The sequence below is a fragment of the Peromyscus eremicus genome, chromosome 7 (assembly GCF_949786415.1).
Source record: "Peromyscus eremicus chromosome 7, PerEre_H2_v1, whole genome shotgun sequence".
Lineage (NCBI taxonomy): Eukaryota > Metazoa > Chordata > Mammalia > Rodentia > Cricetidae > Peromyscus > Peromyscus eremicus.
Window position 1 is genome coordinate 93,058,956 of NC_081422.1, and position 26,616 is coordinate 93,085,571.

At 44.9% G+C, this 26,616-nt stretch overlaps 1 protein-coding gene and 1 pseudogene across 1 annotated transcript; one reads left to right on the forward strand and one right to left on the reverse strand.

Annotated features, from left to right (window-relative positions):
• Positions 1-339: 339 nt before the first annotated feature.
• LOC131915674 (proline-rich protein 23A3-like) lies at positions 340-1,014 on the forward strand. Its single transcript, XM_059269078.1, has one exon. The coding sequence runs from the start codon at positions 340-342 to the stop codon at positions 1,012-1,014; it is 675 nt and encodes a 224-aa protein (XP_059125061.1).
• A 246-nt stretch (positions 1,015-1,260) lies between these two features.
• Positions 1,261-26,268, reverse strand: LOC131915675 (tubulin alpha-1B chain-like; annotated as a pseudogene).
• Positions 26,269-26,616: the final 348 nt, after the last annotated feature.

Sequence of the window (26,616 nt, forward strand, 5' to 3'; positions counted from 1 at the left end):
TCGACCACCACCACCCAATAACACCTGTGTTCATACACACGCACATGCACACTTGCACACAGGTGGGTTCTTGAAGGGTAAGGGTCACACCTTGCCTGGGTCCGGCCACGCCTGGGTGGGGCTTTCTTGGAAGCCAGGCTTAAATAGGGAACTGTGGTCCTCTCCACTCTTGATCAGTCAGTCATCCTGATCACGTCTCTCTCCTAGAGGGTCCACAGAGTCTCTTGAAGAAGCCAGATGACAGCCGTCCCTGAAGGAAGACCTCCAGCAAAGTCCATCAGCTGCATCGGACCTTGTCTTGCAACTCTCCTCAAGTGCCAAGGCCGCATTGCCACCATGATGCCAGGAGTGCGGCCCTGCAGCCCTACCGACAACCCGCTGCCCTGCTGGGCACTGCAGCCAGAAGGACCCAAGCCTGCCAAGCGCCGACGCCTCCACCAGTGCACCTGCCCGGGGTCGCAGGCACAGCCAGACCTGGAAGCGCCCACCAGGCCGGCCAGCGAGCAGCTCACCAGCACCTTGTTCCTGCCTGCTGGCCTTGCCCTGAAACTCCATCTGGAAGGTGGAAACCTGCTGCTGGAGCCTGAGCCAGATTTGGTCACGAGAGTGACGCTCCCTGGACACACCATCATCTTGGTGCCCGAGGATCTCCAGGACTCCCACCAGCCTGGACAGCCTGGCTTCTTGCCCTCCAGCCAGCAGGAGGCCGCTCTCCTGGAAATGCCCCAGGACCACCAGGTCAGCCTCCAGCAGGGATCCTCCAGCCCATCTGCATCAGATACCCAAGGCTGGGGAAACACCTCTGACCCACATGAAGAAACTCAAGGAGGCTTAGGAGACTTCCTGAGGCCTATGCCATGGATGAATGCTCCTTCCGAACCCGATTGGGACATGAGAGTGACAATCCCTGGACACACTATCATGGTGCCCGAGAATCTCCAGGACTCCACACAGACTGCACAGCCTGGCATCTTGACCACCAGCCAGCAAGAGGCTGCTCTCCTGGAAATGTAACAGGACCACCAGGTCAGCCTCCAGCAGGGATCCTCCAGCACATCTTTATCAGATACCCAAGGCTGGGGAAATGCCTCTGACCCACATGAAGAAACTCAAGGAGGCTTAGGAGACTTCCTGAAGCCTAAGTCATGGATGAATGCTCCAGCCGAGCCCGACTGACACATGAGAATGACAATCCCTGGACACACCATCATGGTGCCCGAGAATCTCCAGGACTGCACAGCCTGGCATCTCACTAACCAGTCAGCTGGAGGCCACTCTCCTGGAAATGCCCCGAACCACCAGGTCATCCTCCATCGGGGATCTTCCAGCACATCTGCATCAGACACCCAAGGCAGGGGGAATGCCTCTGACCCACATGAAGAAACTCAAGGAGGCTTAGGAGACTTCCTGAGGCCTATGACATGGATGAATGCTCCTTCCGAACCCGATTGGTACATGAGTGTGACGCTCCCTGGACACACCATCCTGGTGCCCGAGGATCTCCAGGACTCCACACAGACTGCACAGCCTGGCATCTGTACCACCAGCCAGCTGGAGGTCGCTCTCCTGGAAGTGCCCCTGGACCACCAGGTCAGCCTCCAGCGGGGATCCTCCAGCAAAACTGTATCAGACACCCAAGGCTGGGGAAACGCCTCTGACCCACATGAAGACACTCAAGGAGGTTTAGAAATTTCCTGAAGCCTATGCCATGGATGAATGCTCCAGCGGTGCCTGATTGGCACATAAGAGTGATGATCCCTGTACACACCATCATGGTGCCCGAGAATCTCCAGGACTCCACACAGACTGCACAGCCTGGCTTCTGGCCCTCCAGGCAGCAGGATGCTGCTCTCCTGGAAATTCTCCAGTACCACCAGGTCATCTTCCAGCAGGGATTCTCCATACATCTGTATCAGACATGCAAGACTGGGGAAACGCCTCTGACCCACATGAGGAAACTCAAGGAGGCTTAGGAGACTTCCTGAGGCCTATGCCATGGATGAATGCTCCAGCCAAACCCCATTGGGACATGAGAGTGACAATCCCTAGACACACTATCATGGTGCCCGAGAATCTCCAGGACTCCACACAGACTACACAGCCTGGCATCTTGACCACCAGCCAGCAAGAGGCTGCTCTCCTGGAATTGCCCCTGGAGCACCAGGTCATCCTCCAGCACATCTTTCAGACACCCAAGGCTGGGGAAACGCCTCTGACCCACATGAAGACACTCAAAGAGGCTTAGGAGGCTTCCTTAAGCCTAAGTCATGGATGAATGCTCCAGCCGTGCCCGACTGACACATGAGAGTGACAATCCCTGGACACACCATCCTGGTGCCCGACAATCTCCAGGACTGCACAGCCTGGCATCTCACTAACCAGTCAGCTGGAGGCCACTCTCCTGGAAATGCCCCGAACCACCAGGTCATCCTCCATCGGGGATCTTCCAGCACATCTGCATCAGACACCCAAGGCAGGGGGAATGCTTCTGACCCACATGAAGAAACTCAAGGAGGCTTAGGAGACTTCCTGACGCCTATGCCATGGATGAATGCTCCAGCCAAACCCCATTGGGACATGAGAGTGACACTCCATGGACACACCATCATGGTGCCTGAGAATCTCCAGGACTCCACACAGACTGCACAGCCTGGCTTCTGGGAATCCAGGCAGCAGGATGCCGCTTTCCTGGAATTTCCCCAGGACCACCAGGTCATCTTCCAGCAGGGATTCTCCAGCACATCTTTATCAGACACCCAATGTAGAGAGCTGCGTGCAGCCGCGCCTCCTAGATGGCGCTGGCTTCTGCCTTCCACCCTCCCGACAGTGAGTGCTCTCTGAAAAACAACTCTGAAAAACAACTCCTTATTTGGCTAAGGCTGGGATCTGGCTTGCTTCCGCATACCTGGACCTATCCATGGTACCCACGTGGCAGACTGGGGTAGGCTACCCAGAGGCTATTTAAGTTGTGGGTTGGCTCTCCCCGGGGTCAGAAGATTGTTTCAAGGTACCTGAATAAACTGCTTGGAGAAGAGCCTGGTGTTGCGTCTTCCTTGCTGGTTGAGGCAGACGCGACATGTGGCCCGTACGGGGAGCCTTTACCTCTCCTGTCTCCTGAAGGCTCAGAACTCTTCACAGTCAGGGCAGTGCACTGGTAAGTCCCCAGGTAAGGTGGGGATCCGTGATAAAAGCGGGGATATTGCTCTTCTCTGTAGTGGAAGAGAGAGCGAAGAAAGTTCGAGGTGCGGCAAACCGAAAGTAAAAAGGTCGCAGATGAGCGAACCAAAAGGTAGATAAATTTTAGAACTAGTTATGGGCGCCTCTTCTTCGCACCCAATTTTTTTTGACTCTTAATGAGCTGCTCAGATCGAAGAACTTAAAGGTTAAGAAAAGTACCTTAGAGAGATTCCTAGAGGAGTGTGACGTTGTATCTCCTTGGTTTGCAGTTTCGGGCAGCCTCACCATTCCGTCCTGGGAGAAACTTGGCAGGGACTTAGACTTCACCTTTGAGCAAGGAACACTCAAAGCTGGTGTCAGGCCTGTATGGAAGCTGGTTCGCGGGTGCCTAGAGGACCAGCGATGCAATGAAGCCATAGAAAATGGACAGGCAGCTTTAGAGAGTTTGCCGGAAGAGAGATCCGGAAAGGCAAATAGTGAAAGAGCAAGTAGGGAAGGGAAAAGTAAGGGACGGAAGGGCTCCCCAATTCCATTGTACCCAGACCTCTCTGAGCTTGAAGGACTGGAGCTGTCCAATTCGGATGAGGAGATGACTTCTGTAATAGAAATGATGGAGAATGTGAGCCTAAGCAGAAAAGAGAAAATGAAGGAGAAAAAGGGCTCCGATAAGGTTGAGAGAGAAGAGTGCTGTATGCATGGGAACTGTCAAGCCCAGCCATCGGCCCCCTCCTCCGTACACGGATGGAGGAAGTGGAGGGTCTGGTCGTACTTTTAGTCTGGGAGTTTGGAGAACAGTGAGAACAGAGCTTCAATTGGCTTATCCAGTGTTCCAAGACCCACAGGGGAATCGATATGAGGAACCTCTTGACTTTAAGGTCATCAAGTCTTTAGCAGAATCTGTTAAGACCTACGGCACCACCGCTTCTTTTACCTTGGCCCAAGTTAAAGCATTGAGCAGGCACTGCATGACCCTTAGTGATTGGGGTGGGTTGGCTTGGGCTTGCCTAAGTCCTGGGCAATATCTCGATTGGAAGGCATTTTTGATTGAGTTTGCCAATGAAGAGACTGCGGCCAACCAAGCCAGAGGGCAGCCAGCTTGGGGCTTGGATATGCTCCTGGGCCAGGGGAGATTCGCCAATCAGCAGACTGGGTACCCAGTACAGGTTTATGAACAAATTAATAAGATCGGTATTAAAGCCTGGAAGTCACTCCCAAACAAAGGTGAAGTCAGTGGCAATCTTACTAAGATCTTACAGGGCCCTACAGAGCCTTTTTCGGATTTTGTAGCTCGCATGGTTGAGGCTGCAGGCAGAATTTTTGGGGATCCTGACACAGCCATGCCCCTGATTAAGCAACTTATTTATGAGCAATGTACAAAAGAATGCAGGGCTGCCATAACCCCATATAAGAACAAGGGGCTAGAGGTATGGATGAAGGTTTGCCGAGAACTAGGGGGGCCCCTGACTAATGCTGGTCTAGCAGCAGCTGTAGTTCAGCTAACTCAAAATAAAAGAGGAAGTTCAGGTGCTTGCTTTAAATGCGGCAAGACAGGGCACTTGAAGTGACAGTGCCCTGAGAGAGGAAGTACAGCTGAGGCAGGAAAAGGACAATGCCCTATGCAACCTGGGGTGTGTCCTCGATGTAAGAAAGGAAAACACTGGGCAAATGAATGTCGACCAGTAAAAGACATAAATGGTCAGCCGCTGGTTCCGGCCTCCCTAGGAGCCCGTTCAAAAAATGGACAGCGGGTCCCCGGCCTCAGGGCCCGCAAATATATGGGGCAGTCGAGAGTCAGAACGAGGGATGGAACCAGGAACAGTGGCCAACCCTCAGACACCCTGAGAACCGCGGAGAGCCACTGCAGGCTCGGCAGGATTGGACCTCCGTGCCACCACCAGGCTCGTACTAACCCCACAGATGGGAGTTCAATTGATAAATACAGACTTTAAAGGACCTCTTGAGCCTGGCACAGTGGGACTGTTAATAGGAAGATCCTCCACGATCTTGCGAGGTCTTAAAGTTCATCCTGGAGTGATTGACTTGGACTACACGGGAATAGTCAAGATAATGGTTGAGTTGCCGAGAGGAATCTCGGCTATTTCCCCAGGTGACAGGATTGCCCAGTTACTGATTTTGCCTAGCTTACATGGCCATTTTGCAGCACAGCCAAAAGAGAGGGGAGAGGGAGGTTTTGGGTCCTCTGGAATAGATTTAACATTTTTATCTTTAGATATGGATCAAAGACCAATGTTAGAGCTCACAGTGGTTAATAAACGTATCCTGGGGCTATTGGACACTGGGGCTGACAAAAGTATCATTGCTAAAAAAGACTGGCCAACAGGATGGCCCGTCCAACCCTCTTCTCAGACATTGCAGGGCCTTGGGTATACACAGGCTCCAGATGTAAGTGCTACACAGTTATCGTGGATAGATAGGGAGGGGCATTCTGGAACTGTGCAACCTTATGTGTTGGACCTTCCTATATCCTTGTGGGGCAGAGATCTACTAAAGCACATGGGTTTTAAATTTACCAATGATTATTCCCCTGTGTCCATTAATATGATGAAAAATATGGGATATCACCCAAATTATGGGCTTGGAAAATTCTTACAGGGTAGGAAGGACCCCATTACAGTACAACAGAAAAATTATAGACAGGGGTTTTTTTTTCCTAGAGGGCACTGTGGAGGGAATCCCCATACAATGGAAAACAGAGGAGCCAGTGTGGGTTCCTCAGTGGCCTCTCTCCTCTGAAAAATTAGAAGCCGCTCGTACTTTAGTGCAAGGACAATATTCTTTAGGACATATAAAACCCTCTATTTCTCCTTGGAATACACCTATCTTTGTTATAAAGAAAAAATCTGGGAAATGGCGATTGTTACATGATTTGCAAGCCATTAATGATCAAATGCAAATCATGGGCCCTGTACAGCGTGGGCTACCACTCCTCTCCTCCTTACCAGCTTTTTGGCCTATAATTGTTATAGATATTAAGGATTGCTTTTTTTCTATTCTGCTTCATGCAAAAGATAGTCAAAGGTTTGCTTTTACAAGCCCTTCCTATAATCATGAGGAACCTGATCAGAGGTATGAATGGGTAGTTTTGCCTCAAGGCATGGCCAATAGTCCTACTATGTGCCAACTTTATGTAGGGGAAGCCATTGCCCCCCTTAGACAGAAGCATCCAACCCTGAGGTGCATTCATTACATGGATGATATTTTATTAGCAGCACGTAAGGAACAGTTGCTGGAAACAGCTTATATAGACCTGATCAAGATGTTGGAGGAAAAGGGATTAGTTATAGCCCCAGAGAAAGTACAGAAGGATACAGTAATCCAGTATTTGGGATCAAAAGTAGATAATGTCAAAATTACTCCACAAAAGGTAGAATTGAGAAAGGATTGTTTGAAAACACTAAATGATTTTCAAAAATTGTTGGGCGATATTAACTGGATTAGGGGCTATTTGAAACTACCAAATTATGAGTTAAAACCCCTCTATAATATTCTCAATGGAGATTCTGCACTGGATTCCCCTAGGCAATTAACTACAGAAGCCAGAAAAGCTCTGGCCAGGGTAGAAGAGAGGTTGCAAGGAGCCTTTTTACGACGAGTGCAGGAGGGCCAGGGCATCATCCTTTGTGTTTTGCCCACTTTCTCCCAGCCTACTGGCCTGTTGTGGCAAAATGGCCCTTTGTTATGGATTTATCCTAAAACCTCCCCGGCCATGTCTGTTGAACATTATCCTACTGCGGTGGCAACCATTGCCGTAACCGGGGTACAACAATGCATTCAACATTTTGGGGTCCCGCCAGCCTCTATCATAGTACCCTACACTAGTCATCAAGTCCAGGTTTTAACTGCCACCATAGATGATTGGGCTATTCTTCGCTGCTCTTTTAGTGGTCCTATAGATAATCATTATCCCAAACATCCCCTAATGACCTTTTATAAAGAACATCCTGTGCTGTTTCCAAAAGTTGCCACACCCAAGCCCGTACGTGGAGCTCCTAATATATTTACTGATGGGTCAAAAACGGGGTGTGGAGTTTATATGATAGCTGGCCAAGAACCTGTACAACATCAATTTCAACCTGAGGCTCCTCAAATTACCGAACTAAAGACTGTGATTGAGGTCTTTCGAGCCTGCCCCTTTCCTTTTAATTTAATATCTGATTCTGCTTATGTTGTTAATTCTCTTAAGGTATTAGAAGCAGCTGGACCTATCAAAGGTTCTAGCCCTGTTTGCTCTTTATTTCAACAATTACAGCAGTTGATTTGGCAAAGAACACTTCCCTTTTATCCCTTCCATATTAGAGCCCATACTGGCCTGCCAGGGCCCCTTTGTAAAGGCAATGATATTGTGGATCAGTGGACTCACAAAGAATGGGTATTCTTAAGCTCTGCTTTGGACAGAGCTAGGGACTTTCATCACAATTTTCATGTTAATGCCAAGACCCTACAACAAAAATTCAATCTCTCTCGAGCTGATGCTCGACAAGTAGTTCTAGACTGCCCTCATTGCGTAATTCATCAGCATCCACCCAGTGTTGGTGTGAATCCCCGAGGATTACTTCCCCTTAGAGTATGGCAGATGGATGTGACACATATCTCCAATTTTGGACAGACCAAATATGTCCATGTTTCTGTGGACACCTGTTCAGGTGTCATGCATGCCACGCCACTGGCAGGAGAAAAGGCACATAATGTCATTGTGCATTGCCTGGAAGCCTGGGCAGCATGGGGTAAGCCTCGACAACTCAAAACTGATAATGGGCCAGCCTATACGGGACAAAAGTTTGCCTCTTTCTGCGCTCAGATGGAGGTCCAGCTTGTTCATGGCCTGCCCTACAATCCCCAGGGCCAAGGCATCGTGGAACGTGCTCATCGCACGTTAAAGGAATGTCTACAAAAAGAAAAAGGGGGAATAGGCCACGGCCGTACCCTGAAAGAGACTTTCCTTGGCTCTATTTACCATCAATTTTTTAACTGTGGATGCTCAGAGTCGCTCTGCAGCGGATAGACATCAGGAGCCTCATGACCCCACTAGGGGAATGGTAAAATGGAAGGATGTTTTGACAGGGCTCTGGCATGGGCCTGATCACATGCTGACATGGGCACGAGGCTCTGTTTGTGTTTTCCCTCAGGATCGACAGGATCCGGTGTGGGTGCCAGAACACCTTACAAGAAGAGTCCAGTATGAGGAAGAAAATGATGGCCACAGCGGCGAGTCTTCTGCTCCTCATAATTGCGGTGCAACCAGGGATGATGGAACAAAGATGGGGACTTTTGTCCGTGTTCCCGAGGCCAATGCCAGTTCTTCATAATGCTAAGTTGTTTCCTCGGCTATTTAGTAGTAATAAAAGTATAGATGTAGCTTATTTCCCTTTAGATTCTGAAATTGCCTCCATAGGGGAGAATAGATCGTTCCACCTAGAAGGAACACTTTGCTTTCAGATAATTGAAAATATTTCCCAACAGGCCCAGTGCATCCCACTTTATAATCAAACTTCGGGATGGTTTGATTTGCCTGAAAGTACCTCTGGGCCTTGCATTACCACAAATGCCACATGGCTGTCAGGATGGTGGCCTGCAAAAATGAAGGATGATATGCCCCCCAGACAACCAAAATGGGCCCCTTATTGCTGGGGTATGAATTGGGGAGAGATGTGGCCTTGGACAGGGTGTCAATCTCATACCGTAGTCTGGGCTGATGCCGGAAAGCATTTCACCTTCTCCCCTGGGATCAGTACTGCCTCTAATAGCTCCTTTGCTGGGTCCAATTTTAGTGACCCAAACCCTTTTCAATCCTATGTCTCTAATCCATTTGATAATTGGCTTTTATGTGGCGTTAATGGGAGCTGCATGAATTTGGAGCCCATGGCTATGCTTGGAGGTGGTATGCATGGAGTTGGTCAATTTAAATGGAGTCAGTCCAAGCACTGGGGCAGTTGGGGCACAAAAGTGTCTCCTAAGACAGTCACATTGAGTCCCGGGGTGACCGGCATTAAAGCAACTAATACAGGCTGCTCTGAGGAAGGAGCTGAGCCTTTATACAGCATATAAAGCATATACAAAATAAAAAAAATATTTCATATCAGCCTACTCCAGTGTGTGTATATTCCCCTTTTATGTTCATAGTGAGTAGAGATGTGCCTCATCATTGCAATAATGCTACCTGCTTTTATACTCAATGTTGGAATAGTACATCATATAAATTTGCCATGATTGTTCGGCTGCCTCGCTGGGTGCCTGTACCTGTTGATGCCCTGCATGCTATGACCTTGTTCAGGAATAAGAGAGACTTTGGTATTACTGCCACTATCATTACCGCTATTTCCCTCGCGGCTGCAGGGGCAGCCACAGCCGCCATAGCTATGAGTCATACAGTGCAAACAGCACAAATTTGAATAATCTTTCTGCCAATGTGGCCCAAGCCCTGGATCTCCAAAAGGGCATAAATGCTCAGCTAAAAGGAGGCCTGATGATCGTAAATCAACGCATCGATCTGGTCCAAGAATAGATGGACGTGCTTTGGCAGCTCGCCCAATTAGGATGTCAATGGAAATATGCTGGCCTGTGTGTTACTAGCATACAATATCATAATTTCACATATGCAGCGAATTTATCTAAACAATTGTCTAGCTATCTTTTAGGCAATTGGTCTGGAGAATTTGACAATATGGTGGAGCAATTGAGGATGGCCATTGTCACTGAATTCTACCCGAGTGGACGCTGGACTGGCAGAGGGACTGTCCTCGTGGATCTCGATGGCCATGAATCATCTTAAGGAATGGGCAGGCATAGGGGCTTTAGCTGGCCTTATGGTGCTGGTTTCTCTGGTTTGCCTGTGGTGTATCTGCCGGCTTAGGATTTCTCAGCGTCGCAATGCAGCCATGATCATTCAGGCCTTTACAGCTGTCGAGGCGGGCCAGTCCCCTCAAGCATGGTTGGCTGCCATGAAGCATTAAGTTCCCTAGCACAGGATGCAAGGCTTAAGCACTGCACTTGGGGCTCATTGCATATCGGACACCAAGGAGAGCACGCCTGATTGCATGTGGGTCGATACCTCATGTCCCACCTCTGTGAAAAGGGTATCGGACGGGTCTGGCACTCCTCGGGTGGCTGATGCCTAAGTGAGAGTCAGTACAATGTCCCTGATTCAATCTTACAGAGATCAGGCCTCTACTCTTGCCTATTGCAATAAATAAAAAAGGGGGAAACTGTAGAGAGCTGCATGCAGCCGCACCTCCTAGATGGCTTCTGCCTTCCACCCTCCCGACGGTGAGTGCTCTCTGAAAAACAACTCTGAAAAACAACTCCTTATTTGGCTAAGGCTGGGATCTGGCTTGCTTCCACATACCTGGACCTATCCGTGGTACCCACGTGGCAGACTGGGGTAGGCTACCCAGAGGCTAAAAGTTGTGGGTTGGCTCTCCTGAGGGTCAGAAGATTGTTTCAAGGTACCTGAATAAACTGCTTAGAGAAGAGCCTGGTGTTGCGTCTTCCTTGCTGGTCGAGGCAGACGCGACAACCCAAGGCTGGGGAAACTCCTCTGACCCACATGAAGAAACTCAAGGAGGCTTAGGAGACTTCCTGAGGCCTATGCCATGGATGAATGCTCCAGCTAGCATGGTTCCAGGGATGCCTCTCCTCTTCACCGAGGTGTCCAGCCCCTTGTTCCTGGGCCAAGTGTCACAACCCTTGGGGCCCATCAGCGCCTCCCGGTGCAGAGAGATATGCTCCCAGCTCCATCTGGATCCTCAAAGGCAGCATGCTGTGGCCTCTCCCCAGCTCACCGCTGCAGCCTCTCCCTCCATCTCCCTCTCCTCCTCCAAGTCATCAGGCACAGGACCCTCAGAGTCATCAGAAGATCTGGTGCCCTTGCTGCAAGGCCCAGAGGCGCCTCTTCTAGGAAAGAGAGGACTGCTGCCGTGCCACTCGAGACACCAAATAACCCAACATTCAGCCTGGCTACACACAGCTGTTTTGGGCTGTGCACTATGGAAGAATGGAGACACTAGATCTCACCCCTGAAGTCAAAATGCTGCCTTCCAGAACCAATTCAAGTCTTCATCTCAAAACCTTCCACATCCTCCTCATTGGCATCACTGGCTCCCTGGACAGACACTCTCAGTGTCCCCTATTTCAACAGAACCAAGAGTACTGGGTTTGCTACACTGACACTGTTCTTTCTGTGTTCCCTTGACTGGATGGAGACTTGGCCTTGCCTTCAGCCTCTTGCACAGTTCAAGCTGCTGCTCCTCCAGGAACCAAGGAATACCCCAGTGGGAGATGATGGTTCCTAGCCCTGAGTGTGTGATGCTTCTCTGCTTCTTCGCAACCATCCCTTAACCTGCTGGAACAGTCTTCCCTTGTCTATCTCCTCAGGACAACCAAGCCTACACAGTGAAACGCCATCTCAGAAGACAAGGCTAACAAACAAACAAAGAAAAAGACAGCTACTGAAGGAAGCAGTTGGGACAGGAGAGCTGCCATGTGCCTTTAGCTCCCAGCCCTGGAAAACCAGAGGCTACCTAGCAGATCTCTCTGAACTGGAGTTTGCTCTCCAACAAAAAACTCTAGTTTCATGGCTTTCTTTGAAATGCTCTTCTCCAGAGCAATATTTGTAATTCCAACTTCACTTATAAAGTAATAAAATTTGTGGACCCCAGTATGTGAGGCTGTAAAGGAGTTTTTGAGAGAGAGCTGGAGAGAGTGGGAAAGAGTTTGTGTGTGTTTTTCTGTGTGTGTTTTTCTCTCTCTGTGTGTGTGTGTGTGTGTGTGTGTGTGTTTTTCTCTGTGTGTGTGTGTGTGTGTGTGTGTGTGTGTGTGTGTGTGTGTTTTAGAGAAAGAGGACAATAAAACCACAAGAAATCTATGGGACTGTGTGATCACACAAATTGGTTGAAAATCAGCCTGCTAGGAAAATTAAGGGTCTCAACTTCTTTTGATCCCACCGAGTATAAAGCAATACCGAATGTATCATCTTCAATAAGAAACATTAAAATGTCAATTGCAGGAAATTCATTCTGCCTACCCATATCAAGAGAAACAGGTATCTTTAAAAATTGAAATAGAATTAGAACACACAAACAAAGAAATGAACACACACACATACACACACTCACACATATAAAATAAGCCACTGGAAGTGATGGGGTTCAGTGGGAAAAGGTAATTTTTTTAGTAAGATATGACAGGACTATCATATTTCACATGAAAAGTGAAACTGAATAACTATCTGGTGGTTTTAGTAATCCATTCCATCCAGATATGAGGTTCAACTGTGCTGGGTGTGGTGGCCCATGCTTCCAACAGCAGCAGAGAGGACACAGAGAAGAATGGGAAGGGTTTAGGAGGACACTGGCCACACTGACCTTTAGTAAGTCTGACAGAGAGGTCAACTGGGAAAGGAAACATGGGAAACTATGAGGAGCAACTGAGTGTGGTGGTGCATGCCCATAATCCAGGTAAGGGCAGCTGGATCAGGAGTTGGAGCCCACATACAGCTACACAGGAAGTTCAAGGGCAATGGGGCTGTAAGAGACAGTGTCAAAGAGATCCAAAAGTAAAGAGGGACCAGAGAGATGGTTCAGCACTTGGAGTAGTGATTCTCAACCCATGGGGAGAGGCCACTTTGAGGGGTCAGAGGGCCCATGTCAGGCATACTGCAGAGCATATATTTACAAAATAGTTCATTACAGTAGTAAAATTACAGTTATGAAGTAGCAACAAATAATTTTAGGGTTGTGGGTCTACAATACATAAGGAACTGTTTGAAGGGTCCCAGCATTAGGACAGTGGTGAACCATTCACTTAGGACCGTCTGCTCTTGGAGCACCCACAGGATGGCACTTAACCACCTGTAACTACAGTTCCAGAAGATCTCTAATACCCTCTTCTCTCCAGGCTCTTGTATGTCCTAAGTGCATGTACACTAACAAAGGTCTACAAACTTGCACATAAGCCAATGAAATATAAATAAAGGTTTAACATAAAGAATGAAAAAAATCAGATTAAGAACTTCTACAGGGAGTGTGTGGTGTCTAGTCTTGGTTGTCATCTTGATTATGTCTGGAATTAACTAAACCCCCAGAGGTCAAGTATACCTGTGAGGGATTTTTCTTGATTGAATCATTTGAGGTGGGAAGTATAGCTGAGTATTTTCTGAGTCCCACCCAGTCCACAGCCGCCTAGACCCAAGTAAACACACAGAAGCTGATATTAATTAAAACTGCTCAGCCATTAGCTCAGGCTTAACTATTGACTACCTCTTACACTTAAATTCAGCCCATTTCTGTTCATCTATATGTCATCACGTGTTCCGTGGCTTTATCTGTGTGTCATTACATGCTGTTCCCTGGACAGCAGGCTGGTGTCCTCTGTCACTGCCTTCCTCTTCTCAGAATTCTTCTTTTCTGCTTATCACACCTATACTTCCTGTCTGGCTACTGGCCAATCAGCATTTTGTTTATCAACCAATCAGAACAACATAGATTCATAGCATACAGAACATCCCACAGCATGGAGGACCCAATCTGAACCTGGTTCTTTAGAGGTGGAAAGATCCCCAACACAGCAGGAGAAAGAAGGTGTTGGTACATGCACCCCAGCCTTTGGGAGGTAGAGACAGTCAATCAGAAGTCCAAGGTTATCCTCACTGCATAGTATGTTTTGGGCTAGTTGGATTGGGTACATGAAACTCTTGCTGAAAAGAAATGCTGAAAGTATTTCTAAAGTCTTTAGAGTACTTTGAGGAATAAATAGGAAAAGGAACAGAGCCAACAGGAGGAGAAGTTTGGGGGGCATGAATGAAGTCAAGGTCTATTTTACACATGTATGAGAATGTCCTAAGGAAACCCAGTATTTTGTATAGTTGTTAGGAGGAAGAGAGAAACAGATGGAGGGAAGACTTTTGGGAGAACTGACAAATACCCCAGTGGGAGAAAGCTGTTCATTTCTTCTTGGCTGCTATGCTATAACCCTGTGGAGTAGTCCTTCCCCTCTGGTGAATGAAACTTGATGCAGAATTTCATCTACTGTTTTCAGTACTGTTTGAGTATTGGATTTCTATTTGTTGTAAGTTCTCATAGTGCCTTTTGCCATTGACTCATGGAACTGTACTGGAGGTAGTCTTTGCCTCATGGTTCATGCTTTTCACTCCACAATTTCCTTTTTTCTCATATAATCCAAACTTGTTAAAATGTTCATTCATTGAGTTTGTCTCATCTTCTTGGAAAATAATATATTACTTTAAATGTTTGAGATATTTTTTCTTTTACCATTTTTAAGTTTATAATTTTATGATTTATTATGTGCATTGGTCTCTTCCCTGCATGTTTGTCTCTGCATGGATTCCAGATCCCTTGGAACTTGAGTTCCTGACAGTGTTTAGCTGCCATGTAGGTACTAGGAATTTTTCCCTGGATCATCTGGAAAGGCAACTGGTGCTCTTAACCACTGAGACCATTTCCACACTTAAAGTGGTTTTTTCAATTTTATTTGCATAATATGTTTCTTGAATCTTTGGGAATTTCACATCATGCACCTTATGCTCACTTTTCAGTCACTCCATGTCCACCCCACCCCATTTTGGGACCTCTCTCCTAAGAAAAGAAAAAACTAAATAAAAAATAGAAAAATAAAGAAGTCCAATCTGTGTTATCTATATACTCACTGGAATATTTTCTAACTCTCCTTGTCCTGCCCGGTAAATAGGACTGAGTCATTCCCCTTCAACACTCTGCCACAAGCCATCAATTGTGGAGAGCTAATCAGCATCCTTATCACAATTTTTATGAGTTCTCTTCAATGGCTTCCTGTTTAGGCTGTTACTTTTGGGGGACATAGGAGTTGTCATAGAGGTCTTCCATGTCCCTTTCTCAACTCTGCCTCTGCAACCATTGCTATCACTGAAAAAGTAGTCTCTTTGCTCTTCAGTCAGCAGGACCATGGATTCTGTGCCTCCACACGGTTTCTGTCGACAGTTCAGATCATGAACACCGGCTCCAGCTGCCGTAGGACTATAGACCCAGACAAGGCCCTTGGAGGCAGCCCAGACTACTGTCATCAACATAACCTCGTGTAGCAGCACAGGCTTCAGACATCAATGTGGCTTCAGGCTTCAGCACAGATCATGGACACCGCATGGCCTTTGGTGGTACCATGGGCCAGGGACATCAATATAAACCTGGTTTGCAGTAGGACCTTAGACTCAGACATGCCCCTTGGTGGCAGCACTGGACATCACTGTGGCTCCAGGTGGCAATACAGACCACTCACATCAATATGGTCTCCTGTGTCAGCATGGCCCATTGTCATTAACATAGCCTCAGTCAGCAGTATTGACCGTGAACATCCAGGTGAATCTCAGGCTTCATCACAGTTTGGGCCAGCATCGTGAATACCACCATGGCCTCTGGTGGCATCATGGACCAAGATGGTCCTTCAAGGAGGCACAATCCAGAAAATTAAACATCCCTCATCTCAGGCCTCCATCATTGCTCAGAGCTGGGGAGATCTCACTGCACAACATCCTGCTTAAACCTTACTGGGCAACATGATCCCCTGTTGACCTCAGCCCTCTCTCATGCCTGCCATTTTCAACTTGTCTCCAGTTCTGCCTCTCCACAGCTGCTGGGCGTTTACCCACCAACCCCACAGCTAATCCCCTTGAGGGTTTCAGCTACTTGCGGTTGAAGACACACAGAATCACACCCTGTCTCACAGCAGGCAAGTCCTGCATAGTGAATGTTCAGCAAAAGACCTCCTCCCCCAGCACAGCCAAATGCAGACCATTCAGACACCTGCACTCAGGCCCGTGGGTAAAGCCACGAGGAACCCGAGAACGGGCTCCCACAGGTCCCCCTTTCTTAATATATAAAAAATAACTCATTATTAATGGCTTACAGCAATCTCCATACCTCCCAGTATGGGAGTAGAGGATATAGATGGCATTTCTTTTATGAATTAGGTCCAAGGTGACCTCAGCAGTCTTAGCTGCCTCAAGCCCTTTCTAAACCAAAAACTTAATACAATCGCAAACTTAAAGACTTCCTTAGCTTCATCATTACCATTAACAGGTTAACAGAAATATTGCTATACATAGTCACAATTCTCCCAATCTTACAAGTCAAAGCAAACTCTTAACAGAATCATTTGAATTAACATATAGGGTGCTAAATATAGTTAACAATTCTCAGTCTTACAACTTCAACTCTTAGTAGAATCATTTGAATTTTCTTGCTAATGGATGTATTCAAACTTAAATATTTCCTTAACTCCACAAAACCAGGGTGCATTAATACCAATAGGTTAAACGTAATTTCTGCAAACATAATTCAACCTTAATTCACTCATAACTCCTCCTTTTCTTTATAATTTTTTAAAACAATCTCAAACCTAGTTAGAAGAAAACCCAAACTCATACAATTCCTACAAACTCATATTGAAAAGCAGTATTTTCAATCTAACCATTAACACTTTGAAAACTTTTAGCAAAACATCCAAAAGCAGTTTCTTAAAACTCTTTACACTTTAAAAGTAGTCTCTTAGTATACCCCATTTGCATTTCTTACTAACAAAACATGACATTAATCCACTCAAACAATTTTTTTAATTAAATAGACTAAGGAATATTAACTCTCTCTTTTCTTTATAATTTTTTAAACAAATCTCAAGCCTAGTTAGAAAACCCAAACTTTTCTGTTTAAAAAGTTTCATTTGTAACACAAAAACCAGTTCCATAAGTAATTCCATTTTTACATAAACAGTTCCACAAAACAATTGCATTTTTAACAAAGAACAATTCATGAATCACCAGCATATATGCATACACAAAACTGCATCTTGAGTCAAGGTAGAAACAATAAATTTCTTCATTTAAACACAGTTCCATTTTTAACACAATTCCAGAAAACAGTTCCTAGGTCATTACTATAAGTAAACTCAAAATTGTCCCATTGCAATGAAATCTATCGTTCATTTCATTTCTTAAGTCCCAAAATTCAAGTAATAAATTCTGATATGAGCCTTCCAAATTTGAAAAAATCCATAACAAAAACCTTTGTAGTTTTATCTCTAAGTTCAAAAAGTTCAAAAAAGTAAATTCTTGTATCAGGCTTTCACTTCCAAATATGAAGAGATGTTTTACAACCAAAACTTTTTGCAGTTAACAATTTTAGTTCAAACAAGCATCTCTGCAACTTTCATTCTCAAGTCAGAGACCTTCTTAGGTACAGTATTATTCTAAACCGCTCAGGTTTTTCTGTGTTGTGTTGATTTTCCATGGATCTCAGCTGCGGATGCCTTGTGCTGGTTCTGGCGTCCGCCATTCTTAGCTTCTTAGCTGCTTCTGAAGCTTTTGAAACCATTCAGACTGCCTGCTTTGCAGTCTGCTAGGACACTACCTTCTGTGTCTCAGGTTCTTTCACCATGTACATTAAGAATAGACTCATACTTAACATTTACGCTTTTTTACAAACTCACATATAACATTAACATCTACTTACTTATACTTAAGAAAACTATAGAAGTACTTTAGCAAATATATTTCTTATTTACTTCTTATATACTTATATTCATTCCATCTTATTTCTTAAACTTACATTTACAACTAGCATCTTTACTTCTTATAAGCTTATTACTACATGTCTTAGGACTACCTTAGATACTTCTTGTAAGCTTATATTCTTAAAGGAACTCTATAGATCTATTTTACAAACTTACATAGGGCTACCATTAGCATATATTTAACTTAGCAAACACCTAAAGATTTCTTAACACAGATCTAACAAAATAGAATTTCTACAAACTCACATATCTTATTTTTATCTTTTTCTACTTCTTACTCTTAATTATTATCACTATCTCTATTAGAAAGATTCTCTTGACAGGAACTAAGTACATCATTTCTAAAGCTTAGAGTTTATAGTCAGCTTTGCTATACAACATTGGGATTTACTGAGTATTGTCATTATAGAGTTGTGATACTTGTTGCTAGGGAACTGTAACATTCTCAGGATGAAGCCACACCCCAAAGCTGCCAAGTTCTCTCAGCCATTCAGGAACCGGCAGGGATGCACTGTCAGCAGTAAATGGTTTAACTAGAGGCTGTCCCTTCACCCAAATTCATAATAGCTCCCCTAAGTGCTTCAATTCAGACAAACATTTCTATTACAACAGTACTTTTGGTTTGTTCTACCGAAAAACTTCACTTCATGCTGATGGTGAAATTAACGTATTTAGCTGCTGTAAAGCTCTTCACCAAATACTGCACAGCTCTTAGGTGATATAAAGTATTCTTCTAAATGAGCTAGTAAAGCCAAAAGTGGCATAGCTCTGAACTCTATTTCCACACTGTTTGTATTAACCAGTGACAAAATGTCAGAAACACTAATTGAGCCACTTTCATTCTGGTTCCTTTATAGGAACGTCATTGGAGCTGACCTTCCTTAGTTCCACACTCCTTACCAAATGCTCGGGTAACCACCGAGCTTCATTCTCCTCTTGTGAAAAAAAACACAAGCGTGTCCTCGACCCCATATTAAAATAGGATTGGGACCCTTCCATAATCCAAGCAGGGATCTTTCCATTTCACTTGAGCAAAAGTCGCTTGGATGCCACTGTGCCAAAATGTATCTGCGGCAGACTGTTCATAGACATCCACATTCAAAAAGTTCAGAACAAAAAGAGCATGATTTAATGGATTATGTGGTGATTGAGGGTAAATTTCTTCCCTTTCTATTTTTATTTTTTGAAGTTGTATCTTAAGACTGCTATGAGCCCTTTCCACCATACCTTGTCCCTGAGAATTATAAGGAATACCTGTTTTATGTATGATTTCCCATTGGGTACAAAATTGTTGAAATGCCTTACTACTATATTCAGAACCATTATCAGTTTTAATAATTTTTGGTATACCCATATACGAAAAACACTTCAACCAGTGCATAATTACATGTTTTGTAGCTTCCCCAGGTTGTGCACTAGCCATTAAAAATCCTGAATAAGTGTCAATGGTCACATGTACATATTTTAATTTGCCAAATTCTTTAATATGAGTAACATCCATTTGCCATAGATGATTGGGAAGAAGACCTCGAGGGTTTACCCCTAAGTGAGAGATAGGAAAGTAGTTTGGACATACCCCACATCGTTTAACTATTTGACGAGCTGCTTCTTTGATAAGATTGAATTGCTTTCTTAAGCTTTTACTATTTTGATGATGAAAAGCAGGTGACTGTTGAGCCATTTCTACTTGGGATAATGCTACCATCTTTGTTAGCTTATCAGCCATTGCATTACCCTCAGCTGAAGGACCAGGAAGATTGGAGTGAGCTCTAATATGGCCCACAAAGCATGGCAGCTTTCTTTTGTGGAATAGCGTCTTGAATTTTTGAAACATTTTGACTTGATTGTTGTTAGTTCCAATGTTTTCACCAAAACTGTTACTATTCAAAGGAGTCAAGAACATAGATGTTCTTTCATGAAACATATTCTTCATTAGCTTACTCTGAGAAAAAGCATTTTCAGGATTTAGTATTTTCATTTCATTAGTTTTAACTCCTGATATTAGCAGCTGTGATATTTAGCATTGATTTCTTATAAGGAACTTTCAGGTGAAGCAACTCTTTTGTAAGACAGATTTTCTGAAGTTTGTTTCCCATCTATAAAGCAGTCATTTCTTTTTGAATGCCCGTTTCCTTGTCTCCTTATTAGATTTGCAAAAGAATTACTCATTGCAGTTAGTTTGTTCAAAAGGCAAAGAACTTTAATTTCAACATAAGTTTCTTCATATCTAAGACAATGTTCAGTGTATAAACTGCTTTCTCTTGCTTTAAGGATTTTAACGTGGCTTGTTTGCTCTTAAAGGTAGCTTTTTGTCATCCAACTACTGTAAAAACTTTACACAGCTATTAGGGTAAATAAGGCATTTTACCAACAGAGCCCCAAACCACGAAGCACCTAGTTTCATATCCTTTCAATTTTTCATTGGAACTGACACTTAAACTCTTAGACAATTTTCCTCATTATTTTAAAAGCTGTATTTTAAGTTTACTGTGAACGTATTTTCGAGCTGACAAAAGTGTTTCAGGGCAATGTCGCCATCTTTAGCGGGAAAAACTACCTTTCCCAGAATGCATTTCCCTTATATCAGTCCCTTATTGCAAACTAGCTTTTGGACTTCATTTCCTATAGTTCTTTTCGGATCTGAGAGTCAACTGGTTCTCTTTTACCAGACTGGCTTACAAATTCTTGCCTGGGAGGTTTGAACAAAGTTTTTTGCTTTTTCAACGGGAGATTTTGAACAAGCATTTTACATGTTCAGCTGTGGCACATTGGGAGATTTCTATTCTCTCCTCAGCTGGCTTTAACAGGTGTTTCTCCTTCATCAGACACTGGCCCCAAATCAGAACTGCATCTGCCTCGTTAGCGGGCATTGAGGCTGGCATTTCTGATAGCAGCTTTCCTTGGGGCTTGTGCTTGCCTTAGCCAGTCAGTGAAAAACAAAAACATTTACAACAGCTTTTCCTTCAGAGAGATTTTCTCCCACTGATTTTATTCTCATTTTGCTTGTTCCTCCCCCCCACCCCCACCCAGATGCAGAGCTTCAGGTATCTGTCTGCGGCTCTGTACCTCTGCTAGCTGCCTTTGGAGGTAGGGGCTTTTTTTCTCCCCCCGAATCTGCCTCAAATTCTAGCAGCTTTTTCAGGCCATGCATTATTCTGTGGAAGATTATGTCCCTTCTCTATTTCAGAGTCTTTCTCCCAGACAGTTCCCAGTTTGGTCTCAATTTATTCCCTCTACCCCAGAAACAGTTTCCGACACTACAGTAGCGGCTTTCCCTGCTACTGAAGGTAGGGGCTTTTTGTCTGTTTCTGTGTGGTTTGCATACAGACTGAAAATTTAACAAGGGAAGTTTTTGCCATTGGGTTATATTTGCTTGTCTGGGTGCTCAAGGACAGAGCTTATGCCAGAGGCAATCACCCCTCAGGGCTACACTCCCTCATCTCAGGGAGTCAGTTGAAACAAAGCTTTTCTCAAAGAGGTGCTTTCTCCGATAGAAAAGAAAGCTTTACTCCTGGATAGTTCTGTTCTGCCCTGGCTGGGCTCTTTTCCCAGACAGCGTTCTGACTCAGCAGCACAACTGCTTCAGACACAGTTTAGCTTTACTGTTTTCCCAGAAAGGTCCTTACTCTGATAGGAAAGCTTTTCTCAGATTTCTTTTTGCAGCTGTGGACCTATCAACCCGGGACTTGTAGGAAAGTGGACAACTGTGCCGTTCCCACCGGCTTTAGCTTTGTTCATTGGCAATCTTCCCCTGGGTCCTGCACCTTCCTGCCTCAGCTCTGTGCTCCAGGAAGTTTACAACTGCAGGAACCCTAGTATCCCCAAAATGCACTCCAACTCAGAGACGCTGGCCAGTCACCTCTGGGTTTTTGGTCAGAAGCGAGGATTCAATGCTTCAGGGGATCTTTGCGTTAAGAAGATTGGGAGCACCTTTTCATAGCTCAAACAAAACCCTTGATGCCTCAGCTCGGCTGTAACTGAAAAGCTTGGCTTTTTTGCCTTTCCCAGTAAAGTTTCCCGCCCTTTTGGGCTCTCTGTAGCTCTTTACCCACACTCTCCCAAGCATTTCCCTCAGTGGACTTTGACCCACTGTCTTTAACTAGCTTGAAGAGACAGACCTTAGAAGAGAAGTTTTTAGGAACTTGTCCTGCATTGCAGGAAGAATTTTTAAAGCTTGAAAGAGAACTTAGAGAGGTTTTGCTGTCTTAAGAGGTTTGTTGTTTTCCCTTAGAGCTAATCACAGGTGGTCCCCATACTATCTTCAGGTGATTCTAATTTTTGTCCTGAGAGAAAGTTAAAGGCTTTAGTTTTTAAGTTTGAGAGCTTCTGAGAAAGATTAAGGCTTTAGAGATTTTCCCAAGTTTTCCAAGAAAAGCTTTTAGTTTAAGAGAAAGATTTTTTTCCCCAAGAGAGAAAGACCAACTTTTCCCAAAACTTTTGAACTTTAACCTTTTTGACTTCTTACACCCGCATTTTTGCCTCAGGGAGAAATCACTTTCTCCTTTCACTTGGACTTAGCATTTCAGCTGTCCCCAGGTCAAAAGCTTCCATAGGAAACTTTTTCTTCCCCATAAGCTCAAAGGGCTTTTTTACTACCCATAAAGCCCAAAGAAAGATTTTTCCCCCGGTTTGTGTTCATAGCCCCCAAGTTAGAAAATTGAAGAGTTTTTCTGTCTAGTTGCCTTATTTTTTCTTCTACACGATCTTACACTTCTAAGTTTTTCCTACACTGTATTACTACCCTATACCTTATACTTATTTTTCACAGAAATTGAGAAAGGGATAGAAGATAGAAAATTTTGACAAGAGAATTTTGCGCTGCAGCATCGGACATCCTTCCAGTCCGTTTTCCTTTTCTCTCGAGGGTAAAACCCCTGCCCTGTTATATATTCCATAACACTGGCATGCCACTTTCCACTGGCAGGGCTGACTCACACTTTTGGCAAAAACTCTGTAATAAGACTATTATTTTCCTTTTTCTTTAGTCCCTATTACTTTGTCTTTAATCCCTGTTCATTTGTCTTTAGTCCTTTTTTTTTCTTTTGGTCCCCCTTTTTGTCTTTAGTCCTTTTTTTTCTTTTGGTCCCCCTTTTTGTCTTTAGTCCCTTTTTTTAGTCCCCCCTTTTTTGTCTTTAGTCCCTTTTTTTAGTCCCCCCTTTTTGTCTTTAGTCCCTTTTTTTAGTCCCCCCTTTTTGTCTTTAGTCCCTTTTTTTAGTCCCCCTTTTTTCTTTAGTCCCTTTTTTCTTTAGTCCCTTTTTTCTTTAGTCCCTTTTTTCTTTAGTCCCCCCTTTTTTCTTTAGTCCCCCCTTTTTTCTTTAGTCCTTTTTTTCTTTTTTCTTTAGTCCCTGTTCATGGCACCATTCTGTGGGGCATTTACCCACCAACCCCACAGCTCCCCAGAATTTTCTTGAGTGTGAGCAGCAGGAAATATTAGATAGAAGGATTTATATTGCGGAGATAAACAGATAGAAAATAAAGGATAGCCTCGAGAGGGCCTGGAACCTATTCCAACGGGCCCCGACTGTCTCTGCCCCAGGGTTTTTATAGAGACGCCAAGGGGTGGAGCAAAAGACCTCCTCCCCCAGCACAGCCAAGTACAGACCATCTCAGACACCTGCACTCAGGCCTGTGACCCTAATCATCCTCTATGCGAACCTGCTGGGTAAAGCCACGAGGAACCTGAGAACGGGCTCCCACACACAGCACACAAACAGCTCCATTTTTCTATCTTTCCTACCTCTCCATCGCATATTTGTTCATCGTAGTGCCCCCTACACACACACACACACACACACACACTTTGAGGCCTGGCTGGCTTCTGCCACCTGTCCATTTGTGTTGTCCTAGCACTCATAATAATAGAAATACACATCTTTATTACTACCTCTATGCTCACAAATCTAAAAAAGTCTATCTTTTTTCTGTAAGAAAAAGTTAGTGATGTCCTGGTCTACAGTTATCCATAAAGTGCTAGAGCACTGGTTCTCAACCTTGCTAATGCTGTGACCTTTTAATACACTTCCTCATGTTGTGGTAACCCCCAACCATAAAATTGTTTTTGTTGCTTCTTCATAAGTGTAATTTTGCTACTGTTATGAATCAGAATGTAGATATCTGATATGTGACTCCCATGAAAGGGTCATTTGACCTTTCATGCCAGCCTGTTCTTCAAGCTTTTTCTTTAAGACATCATGGGAAAAACTTACAGGTGCACGTGAAGAAGATAGGACATGATAACAGAATGAAAATACCAAAATTGGAAGCATTGATGTCTGTCAGGTAATGTTGAAACTGAAGTTTTGGGAATTTGGCATGATACAGGAGCTGAAAGAATGGATTGGGCTAGACAGTGGTGATGCACACCTTTAACCCCGTGGGAGACAGAAGCAGGCGATCTCTGAGTTCAAGGCCAGCTTGGTCAGCCAAGGCTACACACAAAGAAACCCTGTCTTGAAAAACCAAACGAGAGAGAGAGAGAGAGAGAGAGAGAGAGAGAGAGAGAGAGAGAAATGGATAGCTAGATATCCTCTCTTTCTTCCCCCCTCTCCTTCAACAGAATCCACACCAACTTCATAGTTCTTCTCTATGGCAGCCATGTCCTCACAGGCCTCAGAGAACTCTCCCTCTTCCATGCTCACACCCACATACCAATGAACAAAGGCACACTTGGCATACATCAGATTAAACTTGTGTTCTAGGTGAGCCCAGGTCTCAGCTATGGCTGTATTGTTACTCAGCATGCACACAGCTCTCTGGACCTTGATCTGGTCTCCACTAGGTACTAGAGTGGGAGGCTGGTAATTAATACCAACCTTGAAGCCAGTGAGGCATGAGTACACGAACTGTTTGCTGCGCTTGGTCTTGATGGTGGCAATAGCAGCATTGACATCTTTGGGAACCACATCACCTTGGTACAGCAGGCAGCAAGCCATGTGTTTACTATGACAAGTGTCACATTTCAACATCTGGTTGGCTAGCTCAAAGCAGGCATTGGTGATTTCTGCTACAGAAAGCTGCTCATGGTAGCCGTTTTCAGCAGAGAAGACAAGGGTATATGTGGCCATAGGGAAGCAGGTGTGGAGTTAGGGCACTAGGTTGGTTCGGAATTCTGTCAGGTCAACATTTAGGGCCCCATCAAATCTCAGAGAAGCAGTGGTGGAAGACACAGCCTGGCTAATAAGGTGGTTAAGGTTAGTGTAGTTTGGGTGCTCAATATCGAGGTTTCTATGACGTCATATATGGCCTCATTGTCTACTATGAAGGCACAATCAGAGTGATCCAGAGTGGTGTGGGTGCTGAGGATGAAATTGTGGGTCTTAACCACATCAATGGAAACCTGGGGTCTGAGTAAATGGAGAACTCCAGCTTGGACTTCCCTCCATAATCAACAGAAGGCCGCTCTGTCAGCAGGGAGGTAAACCCAGAGCCAGTTCTCCCATAACAGCTGTGGAAAAACAAGAAACCCTGAAAACCTGTGCACTTGTCAGCCAATGTTTGAATTCAGTCCAAAACAAGGTCAATAATCTCCTTGCCACAGGCATAGTTACTGGCAGCATCTTCCTTGACTGTGATGAGCTGCTCAGGGTAGAAGAGCTGGCAGCATCCAGTGCGAACTTTATCAATAACTGTCGGTTCCAGGTCTATGAACACTGTCCAGGGAACATGCTTGCCAACAATGGTCTCACTTAAGAAGTTGCTGAAGGAGTCATGTCCTCCCCCAATGATCTTGTCACCTGCATCTGGCCATCAGCTTGGATGCCATGTTCTAGGCAGTAGATCTCCCAGCAGGCATTGCCAATCTGGACACTAGCCTGGCCAACGTGCGTGGACATGTACTCCTGTGTAGTGGTATTGTGTTCCCCAAAATATTGTGCACTCTAATAAACTTATCTGGGGTCAGAGACAGAACAGCCACAATATTAAACAGAGGTTAGGCAGTGGTAGCACACGCCTTTAATCCTAGCATTCTAGAGGCAGAGATCCACCTGGATCTCTGTGTGTTCAAGGATACAGCCAAGCATGGTGACTCACACCTTTAATCCCAGAAAGTGAGCCTTTAATCCCAGAAAGTGATGTCAGAAAGCAGAAAGGTATATAAGACGTGAAAACCAGGAACTAGAAGCTTTTGGCTGGATAAGCCTTTAGGCTTCTAGCAACAGTTTAGCTGAGATTCATTCTGGATGAGGACTCAGAAGCTTCCAGTCTGAAGAAACAGGATCAGCTGAGGAACTGGAGAGGTGAGGTAGCTGTGGCTTGTTCTGCTTCTCTGATCTTCCAGCATTCACCCCAATAACTGGCCTCAGGTTTGATTTTATTAATAAGACCTGTTAAGATTCCTGCTACACTCCTGCATGATAGCTTTGGGTTAGAAGGTGAGGGTGACAGAAGCAGACACTTGGTCCCCAGTTACCATTCTCAACAGCTAAGAGTCGGGGTAAGTAATACAATGAAACCTAGATAATTTCTTAAAATAGTAACTCTTCAAATTTACCACTTATCCCTTACCAGATCTCCCATCTTTTTGTTCTTAAATTCCCTCGTCTAGCTAAGTTTTCTTCTTTCTGAATGTGTATGTAGGTAGGTAGACAGGCAGATTTTTCCCATACAGCAGATTGAACTGCCTCTGACAGTTCTTTGCTATCTTGCAAGAGAGGAGTTAAGCATGGTCATGCTGTTTTGTTTCATACAACCTACAAAGCTGTGACAGATCCTTGACTTTCTTGGAGGCAGCATCCTGGAGTGTGGGCTCTGTGACTGACTATGAAGTGTGGAACTTGCCCCTGAGTCCTTCCCATTCACCGAGCCACTTTAGGGCTAACCACGGGGCAATGGAAGGCAAGAAGCCACCACAAGCGCGGTGTCTTC